At 40.3% G+C, this 19,464-nt stretch overlaps 1 protein-coding gene and 1 long non-coding RNA gene across 6 annotated transcripts; one reads left to right on the forward strand and one right to left on the reverse strand.

Moving 5' to 3' along the window:
- Positions 1–320: 320 nt before the first annotated feature.
- On the reverse strand, positions 321–13,808 carry LOC135088691 (leucine-zipper-like transcriptional regulator 1). 4 transcript variants are annotated; one of them, XM_063983636.1, is made up of 16 exons: positions 13,788–13,808; positions 11,497–11,660; positions 10,427–10,598; positions 9,748–9,884; positions 8,913–9,027; positions 8,534–8,697; positions 7,547–7,693; positions 6,991–7,156; positions 6,420–6,620; positions 5,575–5,772; positions 4,972–5,103; positions 4,475–4,619; positions 3,686–3,864; positions 3,138–3,287; positions 2,298–2,432; positions 321–1,990 (listed from the first exon to the last, which is right to left on the reverse strand). In XM_063983636.1, exons 2-16 carry the CDS (start codon positions 11,637–11,639, stop codon positions 1,850–1,852), a joined length of 2,325 nt encoding a protein of 774 aa, XP_063839706.1. In that variant the 5' UTR covers positions 11,640–11,660; positions 13,788–13,808; the 3' UTR covers positions 321–1,849. The 4 variants fall into 4 exon arrangements, with proteins under 4 accessions (XP_063839706.1, XP_063839704.1, XP_063839702.1 ...); XM_063983634.1 differs by lacking the exon at positions 13,788–13,808 and adding an exon at positions 12,717–13,508; XM_063983632.1 differs by lacking the exon at positions 13,788–13,808 and adding an exon at positions 12,735–13,507.
- LOC135088692 (uncharacterized) lies at positions 13,109–18,353 on the forward strand. 2 transcript variants are annotated; one of them, XR_010261080.1, is made up of 4 exons: positions 13,109–13,247; positions 13,734–13,824; positions 14,171–14,358; positions 15,094–18,353. It is a non-coding gene; the product is annotated as an uncharacterized LOC135088692 (long non-coding RNA). The 2 variants fall into 2 exon arrangements; XR_010261081.1 differs by lacking the exon at positions 14,171–14,358.
- The last annotated feature ends 1,111 nt before the right edge of the window (positions 18,354–19,464 follow it).

Raw genomic sequence — 19,464 nt, forward strand, 5'->3', positions numbered from 1 at the left:
TACTACTAATGATAATAATAATAATAATAATAATAATAATAATAATAATAATAATAATAATAATAATACCAATAAAAGTAATAATAATAATAATAACAACAACAAGAAAATGATGATGATGATGATAATCATGATAAAAAAAAAAAAAAAATTAAAATAGTAACAATAATAATCACTAGATGGATAGGCAATAAATCCAATTAATTATACAACTGCATACTTCAAACAAGCTCACATAATAACACAGTAAATTCCTCACTAACACAGAGAACCAAGATGACAAGTGACTGATGGTGTGAATATTACAGTAAAGACTATACTCCTGTGTCATATAATTTATTGTCTTGGTTCTAAGCCCCTCCGTCCTCAGCCTTTGAACAGAGCTCCCTCAACCACAGGACCACTGATGAAGAGTATAAGGAACACATCAATTTGAGCTTACAATGGATAATTTCTGAGTCCCCACACTGCTCCCTCACGTATGACAGAGTAATGTGGCACAGCAGTTTAAATATAGAACACATTAGTACTGTAACATATGGACAAAAAATGTATTCTATATTATAAAACACTTTGGGTTCTCATTTCTCAAAAGCCACAGAAATAAGTCCTTTCTCAAATGTTCACTCCCATTTGTAATGCAGACACCTTGTTAAAGTATTACTTTCCTTGAAAATCCAAAAAGTACTGCCACAAGAACACTGCTGAAAGATGAGATAAGATGCCAAAATATTTGACAATGTGGCTCAAGATTCAAGACAGTACTCCTTCCTTCCTTTCTTTCTCCCTAATTTCACTTTCCAAATCACAAATTACTGGACTCAAACAAATAACCTTCACATACACACACATACATACACACACACAACATACAGCAAATTGTATACTGCTCTGTATATTAATCTAGAATACAGGACCAAGGATAGTTTAATTCTCTACATAATACAGTATTACTTTCTACATCGAATAATGGGGTTAAATTGAATGTTTTTTGCCACACATGCTCTCGTATCTCAGGCCACAGCCTTGTTTAAGCGTAACTAGTTAGAGACTTGAAGCTGATGATGAGGTAAATTTGTATGTATCCATAATTGTAAATGAACACAGACCAGAACCTTACTGCTTGTACATTCTGGAAGACCTACACTACCAACAATGAGTCGCCATGCTGCAGACTCCTTAGTTAATTGTACAATGAACACTGCTGAGGGTAAATTCTGGTGAGGTTATTTCTTCTATATGCTTCTGTCACATTTATATCCACATTCACATCTCTCTCTCTCTCTCTCTCTCTCTCTCCTCTCTCTCTCCTCTCTCTCTCTCTCTCTCTCTCTCTCTCTCTCTCTCTCTCTCTCTCTCTCTCTCATCTGGATACAATTGTACATTTTTTATACTTGGTCGGGGAAAGAGAAAATTACAAAACACACATTGAAATGCCACTGAAATCCTACTACCTTCAGCACTCAATGCCCTACAATGAAGTAGACTGCAGCACTGCCAGCACTGCAGAAAGGTGCTTCCTCTCTCACTCCTCACCCAACTCTACCTTGGGCACTTGGAGTCTTTTCCTGCCTACCTTTTGAGGGTTCCAAGACTCAAAAGGCATAAATGTAGGCTTCGACATTCAGCATATTAAGCAAGAGGTTAGAGGTTACCAGTTATTCCTAGACTTTGCAGGAGAGTAAGCTTGGCAAATGAATCAGACCAGCAGACCCGACAACCTGCCTTCCACATGGGGCACAGGCAACTAACTGTGTTTGTACAAGCACCTGATTATGTTTGTACAAGATGCCAGCCCATGACTCGTGGTTTCCAGACACTCCCGGTACAGGACGACCCGAGGGAAGCTTCATCCCGAGTCCGACGTACTCAGACTGATGGAGGACATGTCGTGGCACAGCTTGGAGTCAGACATGTCCTCAGCAAGAGCCTCCAGGATGTCCAGCAGGAGAGCACGGCTGAGACACCGGAGCTTCGGGAGCTGAGCCACCTGAGGGAGAGGTTGGGTCATCAGTTAATTACATCACATTCTAGCTTTTTTTGTATGTTAGAGGCATTTACCTATGGCGACAAAATTCACCATGATATGCAATGATTCACAGCATATCAAGTCTTTATAAGAAAAAGGGCATAAAATAAAGATGTTGCAATTTCTGACCAAAACAATGTTTGGAGGTGGCTGTAGAGCAAGAAAAGATGTCTCAGAGTGGTTAACAGGCAAAGATGTGCCAAACACCAGTGAAAGGGTTGAACATGCTTGCAAAAGACTCACGGCACAGAAGCAGGAAGAACCTCACCTTCGGAAAGTGATGCACAATGAGGTTGAGAGCATATTTCTTCATATCTGTGGCTTGAATCTGATCTGCTGCCTCTAGTATCTGGATCACATTCTCAAAAGTTACATTCATCTCCAGGTTTTGTTTGCAGAATGCCTGAAATATACAGAACACAGGTATTTGTTTCATATAAGTGTAGTGACAAGATAGTTAAAGGTGAGCATAATTCAACTGGCGAAAGGTTAAAATGGCACTCACACATTTCCATGAGTTGCCTGACAGAGGATTCATTTCCAGTGAATACCTCCTATGACCAATCTATTCCACCTTCCCCTCAGAGTGTTAGTGCTATGATGCTCCAAGATAAGGCATTATATTAGTCTATCTATCTATCAGGCCAGTAATCCCCAACAGGATAGCCCAGAGAAGACACCACATATCCACACATCATCATTCACATCCTTCATACCCTTAGCCCTCTGCTAGAGATGACTAAAAGGGATGGAGCAAGGGGGCTAGGAACTCCCTTCTCTGTATGTCCTATGAAGAGGCAAGGATTACATTTGTATATGAGAAAGAAAAATATTCCATCACAGTTTTTTTATCTTTATCCTCGAATAGCTGTATGTATGAAAACTGTATAAAAAGAAATTCCACTGTTGGCAAGGAATTACTATTCTGACAAAAGAATTAATAAATCAGGCAATAAATTAACATGTTCATTGATAACCTGCAAACAAGATATGAGAAACTGTAGTATGATGAAATTCCACTGCTGCCAAGGAATTACTGTGTGGACAAAAGAATGAATGAATCAGATAATAACATATTCAGTGATAACCTGCAAGCAACAAGTCCCACCTGCAGTCTGTTGTTGGTGAACCCGTAGAAGTAAGGTGCAGAGAAGAGGTAGAGTGAGTCCTCCGGGGGCATGTCCACGTCCCCATAGTATATGTAACGCAGCAGAGAGTCAAAGGACTGCTGTGATGGAATCATCTCTCCAATGGCAATCTGAATGTGGAGGGCAATGTTAGGAGTAGGTAGATTAGATAATACTGTTGTTTTATTGTTTTTATTCTCTCTTTCCTCCTTCCTTTACGTACAGTGTGGGAACTAAGCTGTGTGTGTATCTAATCTATGTGAGTGCACTTCATTCCAGTACTGAATTACGAATGTGTTGCACTGCTATTCATCATCATCATTTTATTTAACACATTCACTGCTGTATGCAATAATTCACAGCACTAAAGACAAAGCAATCTTTATAAGTGTCAACAAGAAAGACAAAAGGGAAATTGAAAGAACAGATTTAGCAATTTCCAGCCAGTATGAGCCAGCCAGTCTGAGGTGGCTGCAAAGCAAAGAAATGTCTCATGGTGGGGAAGTGTTAATGTCTTTACACCACCCACCTGCACTATACTGTTCTCTGGCATGAAGGACCGGAACATGGCCTCAAAATAGGAGCAGCGGGCAGCCAGCACCGACTTGTGGGCTCGCAGGGGTGTGCCATCAAGCATGAGGGTGATGTCACAGAAGTCAATGCCTGTAGACTTCAGGAACTGCTCCATGTCCTCCTCAAGTGTTGTGCCTTGAGAGAGAGAGAGAGAGAGAGAGAGAGAGAGAGAGAGAGAGAGAGAGAGAGAGAGAGAGAGAGAGAGAGAGAGAGAGAGAGAGAGAGAGAGAGAGAGAGAGAGAGAGAGAGAGAGAGAGAGAGAGAGAGAGAGAGAGAGAGAGAGAGAGAGAGAGAGAGAGAGAGAGAGAGAGAGAGAGAGAGAGAGAGAGAGAGAGAGAGAGAGAGAGAGAGAGAGAGAGAGAGAGAGAGAGAGAGAGAGAGAGAGAGAGAGAGAGAGAGAGAGAGAGAGAGAGAGAGAGAGAGAGAGAGAGAGAGAGAGAGAGAGAGAGAGAGAGAGAGATCCAATAAGGCTTGTCATATATCTAAAACCTAAAATAAATCAAGGAATTAAGCAAAAAATAATCAGAACTTAAGGATAGACTCAGCATGACCCCACAAAGGTAAATAGTAATCATAACACTACAGACAAAACCAACCTGAAGTGAGAGAGCATCCAGGTGGACCTAACATGTATGTAGAGCAAAAAATAAAGCATGGAACAGAACGAAAAACAACCTGTACCTTTGGAAAGACTCAGTGTGACCCCGCAAAGGTAAATTCTAATCATATTAAAGGCTAAGCCAACCTGAAGACTCAAACTGAGGCTCTTGAAGGGACCTCATCTGGGGCATCTGTTTCCTGCGAATGATCTCCACCATGAGAGGCTTGTCCAGCATCTCAAACTCCTTGGACATCACGATCTGGTTGTAGTTACTCTCTCGGACAATAAACTGCAGAACCAAGAAACTTCACTTAGCACTTCTTTCAATGCGTAAAAAATCAATATATCAGTCTCTTCATATCAATCATGCTTACACTCTCTGACAATGAAATGCAGGACCAAGAAATACCATTTAGCACTTCTTTCATGGGGTAAAAAAATTAATCTAAGAAACTCCATTTAGCACTTCTTTCACTGAATAAAAAATTAATCTATTAGTTTATTCATGCCTCAAATTTGTGGATGGGGATGATAGGTAGAAACAGGTAGGTATATTTCATGCAGGAACTGCCACATGGAGACCTAATGGCTTCTTGCAGCTTCCCTTATTTTCTAGTGTTTTTATGTTCAAGTTGTCTTACCTTCAAGCAAAACTCCTTAATGAAGAAGAGCTTGAGGCTTGCAGCATTACACAGTGCCACCAGAACATTGCGGTGGTTGATGGTGGCCTCCAGGTACTGCACACACAGCTGCTCCAGGCGCCTCATGTGACACTGCAGGTTATTAAGTGTGTGCTGGGGTCACATGGCAGTATACAAGACTATAAAAGCATTACTATAACACTACTGAATTATATGTAGAAATGTAAGAATACCATGATCTCTACCTGGCTTGTCTGAACAGAAACTGATTACGGTCACCTATAGATTTATGTTGTCTTTTATTTCATATAATGTTAAAATTTTTGGGGTAAGTTTTTAAAGGTTCTAAAATGCAAATTAATTGTAAATAAGGACAATGGACAAAGTTATTTTATTCCCAACCTCAAAAATCTCTAAGTGAACATTTATAAATCATAGCACACACACACACACACACACACACACACACACACACACACACACACACACACACACACACACACACACACACAAACAAACAAACAAACAAACACACACACACACACACACACACACACACACACACACACACACACACACACACACACACACACACACACACACCTGTACAGCCAGACGATACACATCCATCATGATGAGGACAATCTTGTTGGGGTTCTGGTCTTTCTTGCAGCGGAATGGGTCAATGCGGTCTGTGTACACGTAGTTCAGCACCATCTCAAATGCCTCGGGCACGGCATCTGGCAGCTTCACCTCCAGCATCGGTAAGTCATGGGAGTGGAGGTTTACTGTCCCCAACACCTGAAAAAAATAGTCATTCTTGATTACTTTGCCTGTTTTATCTCCTCATCACCATTTATTTACTGTCCCAAACACCTGGAAAAAACAGTTGTTCTTAATTACTTTGTCTGTTTTATTTTCTCTCCCCCCTCATCATTTATTTACCGTCCCCAACACCTGAAAAAAGAGTTGGTCTAGATTACTTTGAATATTTTACTTTTTTTCCTCCTCTTACTCCTCATTTATTCACTGTCCCCAGCACTTGAAAAAATAACCCTTGTCTTGATTACTTTGAATACTTTTCTTCATCGCTATCATCATTTAATTTATTTACTGTCTCAAATACATGAAAAAAATATTGTTCTTGATTACTTTGCCTGTTTTATCTATCTTCATCATCATCATTTCATTTCATTCAACTGCGCGTCTTTCTTCTAATCCACTGCTTCTTACCTATTATGAACAGCACATACAAACTTTCTCCAAGCATTTTTTCTCATTATAATTCATTACTTCATATTTATCTTACACAGGACATACAAACCTTCTCTGAGCATAATTTCACATCATAATGCTTCTTACTCATTTTCAAGAGCACTTACACACCTCTAACTCTGTTCCTATAATAACTCAATGCTTCTTACTTATTATAAACACCACACACTGACCTTCTCCAAGTGTTTGTCTCTCGCCTCCATTGCCTGGCGGATGCGATTCCTCAGGTACTGGGAACGTGCCGCCACAAACACCACATGGGCGGGAATCCTCTGCTCCTCAGGCCCGACCAGGAAGTCCACATCAGTAAACTGTTGGCTTTCTAGCAGCTTTCCGAAGTCGTCATGAAGGGTGCACTTAGGATAGCAAGAGAACTGCAAAGAGAAGCTGTTATCAGTGTTTCAAAATGAAGAAAAGGGACAAAGGGAAAACACATGAGACTATACACTAATACATATAACTTCTCCCCTGCATTCCCATATTTATACATATACTCAACCTCAATTTAAGAAAGAAAACACCTTTAAAAAAAGAAAGAAGAAAGTACTTTTAACAAGTTTTCTTTCTTACAACAAGCTGTTTTTCCAAGTACAAATGGTATAGAAGTAAGATAAAGGCAAATGTATATGAATAAATGAATATAAACTCATTCAAAACCATTCTTTAACACGTATCCTTTCCTTCACAGGCAAGATAGCATAAAACTACAAAATAAGTAAAAATACAAGAAACACCTGGACACACCTGGAATCGGTACATCTCGCCGCTCCGTACATTGTTGTCGACTGTCCCGCCAAACACAAACATGGCATCTCCAACCACGGCAGCTGCATGGAATAGTCTGCCAGAGGGAACCTGGGAGTCTGGGGCAGGCTGGATCACTGACCATGTCTGGCTGTCTAAATCAAAGCTGAAAAAATATAAACAAGTGAAAATTAGAAGTATAAGTAGGAGATTCAGAGGACCTTTACTTTCTGACTGTCTAAATCAAAGCTGAAAAGAGATAAACAAATGAGAATTGAAAGTATATGTAAGAAATTCAGAAGACCTTTACTTTCTGACTGTCTAAATCAAAGCTGAAAAGAGATAAACATGTGAGAATTAGAAGAATATAGAAGAAATTTATAGGCTCTTTGCTTCTATTGGCTTTTAAGGAACTCGTGATGAGATCCAAGGGAAGTAGAAGTTAGAAGACAATCAATGAATTATAATCCCATGCTGACACGTATTTCTCATACGTGGAAATTAAACTAACTGGAAACCAACTGAGAAAATCCAAGGTGTCTCAATGAAAACTCACCAGTGGAGATCGTTAGGGAGAGTGGAGTCGGCTGCTCCTCCGAAGACGTAGAGGTGGCGGTCGAAGGCAATCATGGTGTGTCCGTAGCGTCTGGTGGGCGGCGGAGGAGCGCCACGCAAGATGTGCTCCGTGGATATACGAGTCCAGCTATGGGAGGAAAGAGGGAAAGCTATAGTGAGTGGTTTTCTTTTATTTATTTATATATTTATTCTTTTTTTATATAAGAAGGGTGCTGACCAATGGCAAAAAAAAAAAAAATAAAATAAAATAAAATAAAATAAAATAAATAAGTAAATAAATATATAAATAAATAAATAAATAAAAAAAAGCTCACTAAGGTGCCGGCCCCAAACTATCATTACTATTACCATTATTCTAGCTATATACCAGGCCAGTAGTCCTACATACAGTGGCCCATACAAGGTGCCACACACACACACACACACACATATACCCTCTTACTCCAGTTAACCCCATGGAAAGGAAAATTACCCTTATTACTATTGGTATTACCATTATCTCATTTTATTGCATATAATTGGGGGTACATCAATGTTGGAGGTATGTAGTTGAATGGAAACCAATGGAAAAACCGAAAATTACTCAAGAGACTGTGTGTGGAAGAAGACATGGGAATAGATGTCACAAGAGATGATCTAGGAGCACAAAAAGTGGGGAAGACTCATAAGCAATTTAAACCCATATGGAAAAATAAGAACAATAAATTAAATCATGTTATTTACTCCATCACAACAATGATCACAGAGCAAACATGGGGATGTGTGGATACAGGTAGGTAACTAGGTATATTTCATTCAGACTCCCATGTGAAGGCTTTTTTTATTTTTTTTATATAGGAGGGACACTGGCCAAGGGCAACAAAAATCTAATAAAAAAAACCCACTGGAAAGAAAAAGCCTGACAGCTTCTTGCAACTTCCCTTATTTTTTATATTCTTAAATACACACAGCACAGTCAATACATTACCATCTGTCCTTGAAGGTGAAGTAGAAGAGAGAGTTGGTAATCTTGGCACCACTCTGCCCACTGAACACATACATGGAGTCTCGAGCGACCGCCACCGGGAAATTACAGCAAGTTGGCGGGCAGTCTCCGGTTTGGCTGATCTCCTCCCAGACTCTGTTGTCTCCCTGAGTAATAAATGAATAATAAGTGAGTGAGGGAGCTCAGTGTATATAGAGGACAGGTAGAAAATATTACTTTTTTCATCAGTTTTCTTTGTGTAGGATGCATGTAGAGAAGAGATAAAAAATATGACCTACTTTTTTCATGAATTTTCAACGCATTCCAGACACAAATAATTAAGAGAACAAATAATCACACACTTTCACAATAAAACTCATACCCCAAGAGGAATGGTCCACATATCATTGAGTCGAGAATTTCCATCATATCCTGCAAATATCCACAGCTTCCCTTCGTAGACTGCTGCCCCGTGCGCTGACCGAGGAACCGGAGCCCTGGAGGTAAAGCGAGGGGTGGTGTGCACTGACTGATTGATAGGGAAGCTGCCACAACATCAGTCATATGGTGCCACTAATATAAATGTTCAAAGCAACTAAAATGGTAGGTCAAAATAGTGATAGTAAGAACAAAACTGTGGCAAGGTAAAAAAATAAAATAGAAAAAATAAATAAAAAATAACTAAAAATGACCAGATATAAAATTAAATGGGATTAATCAGTGAGAAGTGAAGTGCTACAAATAAAAAAAGGCTGGTACTTCAATGTATTAATTTCAAGGAAGTGCAACAGAACTATAGCAGCCACACTACAATGCTATATGCGCAGTACAATCTAGAGTTTGACGAAGAACATACATTATCAGACAGGTTGGCACCTCTATCAAGACAATCCCAGTGTTAGGAGCAAGAATCAGATGCCTTTATAATACTGTCCTCACTCTAATTCATGGGAAAATAATGTTGTTATCGGTTTGAAATGTATACCTTCAATTTAAACATGCACCTGGTTCAATGACAATGGATTTTTAAAGCTGTAAGATTAAATGGGAGATTTCAAATAATTTTTTCCTTAATTCCCTTTCCTGCTGCTGAGAGTAAAGTCAAGAAATCAAAAAAGGTAATGCATTCTCAAAGCTGTAAGAATAAGTGGGATATTTCAAGTTATTTTCTTCCTAGTTCCCTTTCCTGCAGCTGAGAGTAAAGATGAGAGGCTCACCTGCCAGTAAATTTCCACTCAAGCCACTGCCCGGTCTGAAAGCGGTACTCAAACAGGTCATTCTGGTTCTTAAGGTTGCTGTTGCTATGAATGTCCCCCGTGAAGCCTCCAAACACAAACATGGATGATTCATGTACCTGGAAAAAGAAGCAGCTATGTACAGTAGTCTGAACCAAGGTAAAACATTATTAGTTGCATATTCAAGTTTTATGATCTCTAGTTAACAATACTCTGCAACAGTCTTTTCAAATGAAGGATGCAGAAAGTGGCAAACAATTATTCATGTCCAGGAAAATCATTACAACTTTTCTTAATAAAAAATATATGAGAAAAGTAAGTGCTCCCAAATTTTAGATCTACAAATATTAAAATCATGCAAACAACAGCCCTCCTGGACATTATACACACAAATATATAGCATTTTTCCTTTCTCTCTTCATTTACTTTGTCCTCTCATCCCACTCTTCTCTTAATTGTTCTCCTCCATCACTCACTCCTCCTCTTCCTCAGCCCTCCTGGAGATTTTACACACATATACACAACATTTTCCCTTTCTCTCTCTATTTACTTTGCCCTCTCATCCCACTCTTTTCTTAATTCCTCTGCTCCATCACTCATTCCTCTTTCCCCTCCTCTTCCTCCCACTTAACAAATACATCAAGAGCAATGGATGCCTCACCACAGCAGAGTGATGATAGCGAGGGGCGGGAGGAGTGCCTGTGGAGAACGCTCTGCCCCATGATTTTTCCTTCACATCGAAGCGTAGCAGGTCATTTAACATCCACTTGCCATTGTCACCACCAAACACGTATATAGCATCCTTGTATGCCACCACTGTGTGTTTGCTTCGCCTGAAAAATATAGGTTGTGAGGTTCTATGTCCTTTGCTTGTGTCCGAGATTAGCACTATTTGAGTCTTGTGTATTTACATGAGTAGCTATTCAGTCAATTACAGTGATGTCTTTCTAAGTAAGAAGTTACCAAATACTCTAAAAACACTGACCTGACTAAACCAAAAGTATAAAAGTAAAGTTAATCAAGCCCAGCTCAATTAAACCAAACGTAATTATATCAAGCAAGTTACCATGGCAGATACTCTAAAAACACCGATTTCACTAAATTGAAAAGTATACTAAAAACTAAAATTAATCAAGCTTCATTCAATTAAACCAAACTGATATCACACAAGCAAGCTTCAATAACCAGCCTCTCTCTTTCATGGCTAATCTCTCAGTGCTTCAGAACTTGAGGAGGAAGATTGGGAATTGTATATACCCTCCTGACACACACACACACACACACACACACGCACACACACGCACACACACACACACACACACACACACACACACACACACAAGCACATTTCTTCTCTGACTGAGCATGGTAGGTTTAAAAAAGAGAAAATCTTGTGATCACTTCAAAAGAATTACATATTTACAAACACAGAAACAAGTGGAGGAGATGGCCTGGTGCCAACCCCTGACTCTAAGGAAACAATGAAAGGAAAAGAAAACAACAAAGGTTCATATTTTTAAATATCTCAGCACCTGACCTTGACAACTTTCAACAGCCTGTAGTGGAAGTGATGGTGATTTTCAAGTGTGTTTTTATGACTATTAATAAATGAGAGAAAACACTAAGGACATGATTCATCTTTGTATCCTTTGTAAATTATCCTCATGAGACCCTAAAGAAAACAGACCATATTTACAATTGCTACAGTCCACAAGGCATCACTATACTTACCGTGCACCAACAAACTCGTCACACTCGGGCATACACTTCCATCGGTGCACAGTTTCAAAAGGCCCAAAGTCCAGCGTCAAGCATTCAGCTGACTCAGGCCAATTGTGATCAAATTCCAGGCCAGGAGGACCAGCTATGGCCATGACACTGGGGGTTCTCTCAGCCTGGAATATGTGACAGATTCAGCACATCAAGATAATAATATAGGCATTGATGTTCAACCACTAGCATGGGAAAATGAGGAAAAAAATGGTTCTTGAGTAGTGTAGTGCATAAAGTTCAACAAATCAAGACATTTATATGGAAAATTATGTTCAACCAGTAACATGTAAAAATAAAATGGTTCTCAATTAGTGTAGTGCATGACTTCTTTCAAATGTACAAGAGGCAAGGTAAGGAGACAAAAAAAATGGATGACTAAAAAAAGAAAAAAATTTAGGTTTAATGGAAATACCTCTAGCCCAATAATTTCCTGACAATGACTATCTATTTTTTTTATATAATGATCTACACAATGAAGGGATTAGCAATGTAATTAATTAACTAAATAAATGTAAACCTAATATAACTTAACCTAACCTAGCCCTTGAATAGAAACACTACAGTTATTTCAATTAGTGACTTCAAAAGGTTAACACAGCATAGGGGGTGTACAGGCAGGGGAAGGGGGATTTTCCTTGTCTGATGACTATTTTTGGGGTCTTCTCAAAAAAATTATGTTTTCCCCTTAGTTTTGAGGTTTCCCAACTTTGGCCTATTTTGGCCTCTCCCACCCTAAAACCCTGCTTTCCCACCAGGTGCCCAAGCTTGCCTGTCCTGGAGAAGGCCGGCAATACAATACATAAGCATTCACTATTGGTAAGATTTACTAAGTAAAGGACTACCATATACAGCATTACGAAGTGTAAGTGGGTAACAACATTGAATTAGAGTGACCTTGATAAAAAGAAACAAGATTAACAATATTGTCAGAGAACAAGTCACAAGCCGTCTGCCTTCAGAACACTCACAATATGATCTTATGAAGGTAACCTTCAACCGTGATGTACACAATAATGAGATTTGAAATTAAATCAACGAACTGAATGAATCCACACCTAACCCTTTTGATGGAAAAGCGGTTATTTCAATATCATCCCTGACTACATTAGTAATGTAATCCTTAGAATCTGAGTCTTATATGGTCTTGTATTTACAAGTTAACGAGGGAAGGGAAGCACCTGTTCAGAATATCACACCTGTCACTCGCTTATGCACACACACAGCAGTCCAGGGCTAATGTCTTCACCACGGTAGCTCCTCGGGCCCCCTGTGTGCTACCTGGCGCCCCAATTCACTACCGAGGTGTTATTGTGGTGCTGTGACAGAAGGGATCTTGTTGTTGTTGTTGTTAATCAGGTTTTGCCTTTTGAACGGCACCTTCTCTTCAATTTTTTTTTCTACACTTTAAGATTTGCTTTATCTTGTAGTCATTGTATTCTCTTTACTTTTCTCCACTTTCAGGTTTGCTTTGTCTTGTAGTCACTACAAGAACAAGAACTACAATTAACCACAAGTAAACCAAGAACAGAAGAAAACGAAGAGAATTTCCTTTCGTTTTCTTCAGTCTTTGGTTTGCTTGGAAGCAGGTCAAGACGGCCCCTAACCACGACGGCCCTCCAAGACGGCCCTCCCCCACGGCCCCGTGTTTACCAGGACGGCCCCGTGTGTTTACCAGGACGGCCCCGTGTTTACCAGGACGGCCCCATTTTGTAGGACGATAATAATATTACATTCTCAATTCTCACACATACATACCAATTACTGGGAAGTTACTGGGGTTTTCAAGGGTGTTTTCATGGTTATAGTTTAACAGGCTGTAGTGGAAGTTACTGGGGTTTTCAAGGGTGTTTTCATGGTTCTAGTTTAACAGGCTGTAATGGAAGTTACTGGGGTTTTCAAGGGTGTTTTCATGGTTCTAGTTTAACAGGCTGTAGTGGAAGTTACTGGGGTTTTCAAGGGTGTTTTCATGGTTCTAGTTTAACAGGCTGTAGTGGAAGTTACTGGGGTTTTCAAGGGTGTTTTCATGGTTCCAGTTTAACAGGCTGTAGTGGAAGTTACTGGGGTTTTGAGAGTATATTTTCAAATCTATATTTTTACTGTGTAGCCAAATAATTATAATATAAAACAACAGGATTTATCAGTAACAATATTATTAAACCCACCACTGCCTGCTCTACCACCCTCACCATCCACAGGGCCTAATGATGATGATTTCTACTTTCATCCTCATCGGGGCTAGCGAGACCAACCTGGGGCTGTACTCTGGACTGACGCTGTATGCCATAGGTGGGTCTGGAGGGGCTGGGATAACAGATAATTTAAATAAACACTCAAACACTTAAAAAACACAAAATTCATGCTGGCGTACACATGTAAACTTGTACGCAAACACTGGTGTACACTTAGAAACACACACACACTTGGTAAGGCTGGTACACACACACAAACTCATAAGAGATGCTGGTATATGCTCAGAAATCTCTACACATATTAGGTAAGGCTTGTATACACCAATCTAGATGTATGTCCAATGAGATAGCTCGTACTCTCTCTCTCTCTCTCTCTCTCTCTCTCTCAGCTTTGGATTAGTAACCCCGTTGACAGAAGTGACACCCTTGTTTTCTCTTCTCAGATGTAAACAAAGCGGTGGTTTCCTTCCAGCTAGTGATAAAACTTTCTCTCGCTCTCCCTCGCTCTCCCTCACTCTCCCACATCACGGAAGCAGTAAAATAAAGCACACGAGGAGGAAGTGAGAGGATAATGAATTTTGGATGTTTGCGATACGTCAGAAGGTTACACCCATTTCTTGTCCAGATGTTGGTTAGTGGGCCTCGTCTTTCTTTGTGTTCCCTAGTGTTGCTCTTGTGTTGTGAGAGGAATATAGTGCTGTGTGTGTGTGTGTTAAGAAGAAAATATTATATTATATTTACGTGTTTAAAATTTTTCTACATTTAAGTCAGAAGAGGCTGGCTGGCTGGCTGATGCTGCTGCTGCTGCTGTTGTGGATTTAATTGCTCATTTATGTTCCTTTGTGCTGTGAGGGAAAGTGTGTGTGTGTGTGTGTGTGTGTGTGTGAAGGGAGAAAGGGGTGGTGTTTAGGAGTCTGGGATGAGAAAACGAGTGATTTGTTTTGTAGCCTTCAGAAAAAAAATATTAAAGTTTTTACAGTGGGAAAATTTTGGTGGTGAGTGAGAAAATGACTCAAATATTACCTCAAATTTAACCTAACATGGAGCCTCACACTCCTCAGCTGCCCCTAACCAAACCAAGCCTAACCCAAAGAAGCCTACCCTAACGCTGCGTTTACACCGAGCGAGTCGCGTCGAGTCGAGTCACGTCAAGTCAAGATGATTCATGACGCATCATGAATCGCCACCCCAGCTATAACATTGATTTGTATGGGTTTCTGAACGAAACCGTTTACACCGGATGCTTCGAGTCACGTCACGTCCTCTCGCGTCACGTCACGTCGAGTCACATATAGGGCTGTACCTAACCTAACCTAACCTAACCTAACTTAACCTAAACTAACTTAACCTAACCTAACACCCACAGAAGAACGTGCGGAGAAGCAAGGTGGCATTCGGCAGTCTGATCCTGGACCTGGTCGGCTTGACGGTGGTGGTGCCTCTGTCTCTTGCTTTCTTTGACTGTTACTCCAAGCACGACTCCAGCGGCTTGTATTCCTCTGTGCTCTCCTGTGTGACTTATTACCAGCATATCATCGGCATCCCTGCGAGGTTCCACTCTGTCTTGTTTTGGTGGTATGTGGGTGTGTTGTGTTTTTTATTGGTTTGTATATTTCTAGTTTGTTTTTATTATTATTTTTTTCAATTTTTTTTATCCTGTTATCTATTTATTTATCTTTGTTTGTTTGTTTGTTTGTTTGTTTGTAGGGTGTGTGTGTGTGTGTGTTTGTTTGTGTTCCTGCTGTTCTATATTGCAGCTTGTTTTCTTGTTTTTGTTTTTTTGTTATTGTTATTTTGTGTTTTATTCCCTTTCATTGTTCTGAGGATGTTTTCAGGTATTTTTGGGGTGTTTTTGGGTGTTTTTGGGGTGTTTTTGGATGTTTTTTGTGGTGTTTTGGTGTATTTTGAGGGTGTTTTGGTGTGTTTTTGTAGTGTTTTGGGGTATTTCAAGGGTGTTTTAGTGTGTTTTTGGAGTTTTTTGGGGTGTTTTGGGGTATTTTAAGGGTGTTTTAGTGTGTTTTTGGAGTGTTTTGGGGTGTTTTGGTATATTTTGAGGGTGTTTTAGTGTGTTTTTGGAGTGTTTTGGGGTGTTTTGGTGTATTTTGAGGGTGTTTTAGTGTGTTTTTGGAGTGTTTTGGGATGCTTTGGTGTGTTTTGGGATGTTTTTGGGTGTTTTTGGGTATTTTAAGGGTGTTTTGGTGTGTTTTTGGAGTGTTTTGGGATGTTTTGGTGTGTTTTGAGGGTGTTTTGGTGCATTTTTGGAGTGTTTTGGGATGTTTTGGTGTGTTTTGAGGGTGTTTTGGTGTGTTTTTGGAGTGTTTTGGGGTGTTTTGGTGTATTTTGAGGGTGTTTTGGTGTGTTTTTGGAGTGTTTCAGGATGCTTTGGTGTGTTTTGGGATGTTTTTGGGTGTTTTTGGAGTGTTTTGGGATGTTTTGGTGTATTTTGGGGTATTTTGAGGGTGTTTAAAGGTGTTGTGGTGGTATTAAATTTATTGTTTGTTTACTTTTTTTAGCTTTTTATTTTCTTGTGCATTATTTTATTTCTTATTTATATTGTGGTGTGTTGCCGGTGTGCCCTAACCTAACCGAGAGGCAGAGGCACACAACCCGAGAAGAGCGGAGGCAAGCCTCGGGTACCGAGAGGCAGAGGCACACAACCCGAGAGGAGCGGAGGCAAGCCTCGGGTTCCGAGAGGCAGAGGCACACAACCCGAGAGGAGCGGAGGCAAGCCTCGGGTTCCGAGAGGCAGAGGCACACAACCCGAGAGGAGCGGAGGCAAGACTCGGTTTGCTTCATCTTCATATCTCCCCCCCCCCCCCCCGCAAATTTTAACATTCATTAAACATTTTCAAATATTTTTTGCAAACGTCATGAAATAAACCTCAATATTAAAAACACATCATTCCATTATCAATTTCATTTTTTTTTTTTCTTTTTTTTTTTTTACTGCAAATGAGCCATATTGAGCAGCTTCAAATACGCTTCCTTTACACCTTATAGAAACCTTGATTTAAGCTTCTGCTTTAAGGATACTTATCTAATCTTACTTAATGGCTTTAAAACTGGAAATATGGAAAGATAAAATATATTTCATCTTTACTTCGTAATTACATTGCAACATAATTATGAATTTTCCCATGAAATTATTATTATTATTTTTTTTTTTATGAATGAAGGACACTGGCCAAGGGCAACAAAAATCCAATAAAAAAAAAAAAAATGCCCACTGAAATGCCAGTCCCACAAAAGGGTCAAAGCAGTGGTCAAAAATTGATGAACAAGTGTCTTGAAACCTCCCTCTTCAAGGAATACAAGTCATAGGAAGGTGGAAATACAGAAGCAGGCAGGGAGTTCCAGAGTTTACCAGAGAAAGGGATGAATGATTGAGAATACTGGTTAACTATTGCGATAGAGAGGTGGACAGAATAGGGGTGAGAGAAAGAAGAAAGTCTTGTGCAGCGAGAGGGGAGGCATGCAGTTAACAAGATCAGAAGAGCAGTTAGCATGGAAATAGCGGTAGAAGACAGCTAGATATGCAACATTGCGGCGGTGAGAGAGAGGCTGAAGACAGTCAGTTAGAGGACAGGAGTTGATGAGACGAAAAGCTTTTGATTCCACCCTGTCTAGAAGAGCAGTATGAGTGGAACTCCCCAGACATGTGAAGCATACTCCATACATGGACGGATAAGGCCCTTGTACAGAGTTAGCAGCTGGGGGGGGGTGAGAAAAACTGGCGGAGACGTCTCAGAACACCTAACTTCATAGAAGCTGTTTTAGCTAGAGATGAGATGTGAAGTTTCCAGTTCAGATTATAAGTAAAGGACAGACCGAGGATATTCAGTGTAGAAGAGGGGGACAGCTGAGTGTCATTGAAGAAGAGGAGATAGTTGTCTGGAAGGTTGTGTCGAGCTGATAGATGGAGGAATTGAGTTTTTGAGGCATTGAACAATACCAAGTTTGCTCTGCCCCAATCAGAAATTTTAGAAAGATCAGAAGTCAAGCGTTCTGTGGCTTCCCTGCGTGATATGTTTACCTCCTGAAGGGTTGGACGTCTATGAAAAGACATGGAAAAGTGCAGGGTGGTATCATCAGCGTAGGAGTGGATAGGACAAGAAGTTTGGTTTAGATCATTAATGAATAATAAGAAGAGAGTGGGTGACAGGACAGAACCCTGAGGAACACCACTGTTAATAGATTTTAGGAGAAGAACAGTGACCGTCTACCACAGCAGCAATAGAACGGTCAGAAAGGAAACTTGAGATGAAGTTACAGAGAGAAGGACCGTAGGAGGGTAGTTTGGAAATCAAAGCTTTGTGCCAGACTCTATCAAAAGCTTTTGATATGTCCAAAACAACAGCAAAAATTTCACCAAAATCTCTAAAAGAGGATGACCAAGACTCAGTAAGGAAAGCCAGAAGATCACCAGTAGAGCGGCCTTGACGGAACCCATACTGGCGATCAGATAGAAGGTTGTGAAGTGATAGATGTTTAAGAATCTTCCTATTGGATATATTATTATTTGTACGTGGTGTACGATATGTTTTCCCGGCGGCAAGCCAAGCACTGCTTGTCGCCAGGAGTGTATCCTCAGTTCCGGACCGAGCCCAATAAAGGAGAGACGTGTGTCCCTGTGTCTCGCTCCCCTGCCTAGCTATCTTACACTTCCTGTTGAGGATAGATTGAAAAACTTTAGATAGGCAGGAAATTAAAGCAATAGGACGGTAGTTTGAGGGATTAGAACGGTCACCCTTTTTAGGAACAGGTTGAATGTAGGCAAACTTCCAGCAAGAAGGAAAGGTAGATGTTGACAGACAGAGCTGAAAGAGTTTGACTAGGCAAGGTGCAAGCACGGAGGCACAGTTTCGGAGAACAATAGGAGGGACCCCATCAGGTCCATAAGCCTTCCGAGGGTTTAGGCCAGCGAGGGCATATAAAACATCATTGCGAAGAATTTTAATAGGTGGCATGAAGTAGTCAGAGGGTAGAGGAGAGGGAGGAACGATCCCAGAATCGTCCAAGGTAGAGTTTTTAGCAAAGGTTTGAGCGAAGAGTTCAGCTTTAGAAATAGATGTGATAGCAGTGGTGCCATCTGGTTGAAGTAGAGGAGGGAAAGAAGAAGCAAAGTTATTGGAGATATTTTTGGCTAGATGCCAGAAATCACGAGGGGAGTTAAATCTTGAAAGGTTTTGACATTTTCTGTTAATGAAGGAGTTTTTGGCTAGTCGGAGAACAGACTTGGCATGGTTCCGGGCAGAAATATAAAGTGCATGAGATTCTGGTGATGGAAGGCTTAAGTACCTTTTGTGGGCCACCTCTCTATCATGTATAGCACGAGAACAAGCTGTGTTAAACCAAGGTTTAGAAGGTTTAGGACGAAAAAAAGAGTGAGGAATGTACGCCTCCATGCCAGACACTATCACCACTGTTATGCGCTCAGCACACAAAGACGGGTCTCTGACACGGAAGCAGTAGTCATTTCAAGGAAAATCAGCAAAATACCTCCTCAGGTCCCCCCAAACTAGAAATTAATTTCATGGTTAACAGTTAGCAATAACACTTTAAATATATTTTTTACGTAGTTTATCATATCTAACAAATTATCATATTTCACAACCGCAGTATTAATACTAACTAAACTAAGTATATGCCGATGAATAACAATTAATAAAGTGGGCAGAGGACACCTTCATCCATCCTACTGCATTGAATGAGGGGCTTCTGCATGCCATCGAGGGAT

Source organism: Scylla paramamosain, chromosome 31 (genome assembly GCF_035594125.1).
Source record: "Scylla paramamosain isolate STU-SP2022 chromosome 31, ASM3559412v1, whole genome shotgun sequence".
In the NCBI taxonomy this organism is placed as follows: Eukaryota; Metazoa; Arthropoda; class Malacostraca; order Decapoda; family Portunidae; genus Scylla; species Scylla paramamosain.

Excerpts from the sequence above, each read along its gene's own strand:
- LOC135088691 (XM_063983636.1), bottom strand. The coding sequence starts at position 11,639 with ATGGCCATAGCTGGTCCTCCTGGCCTGGAATTTGATCACAATTGGCCT. Across the intron at positions 6,621-6,990 it reads GCGAGATGTACCGATTCCAG|TTCTCTTGCTATCCTAAGTG; the intron begins GTGTGTCCAGGT and ends TTCTCTTTGCAG. Across the intron at positions 1,991-2,297 it reads TTGTGCATCACTTTCCGAAG|GTGGCTCAGCTCCCGAAGCT; the intron begins GTGAGGTTCTTC and ends CCTCTCCCTCAG.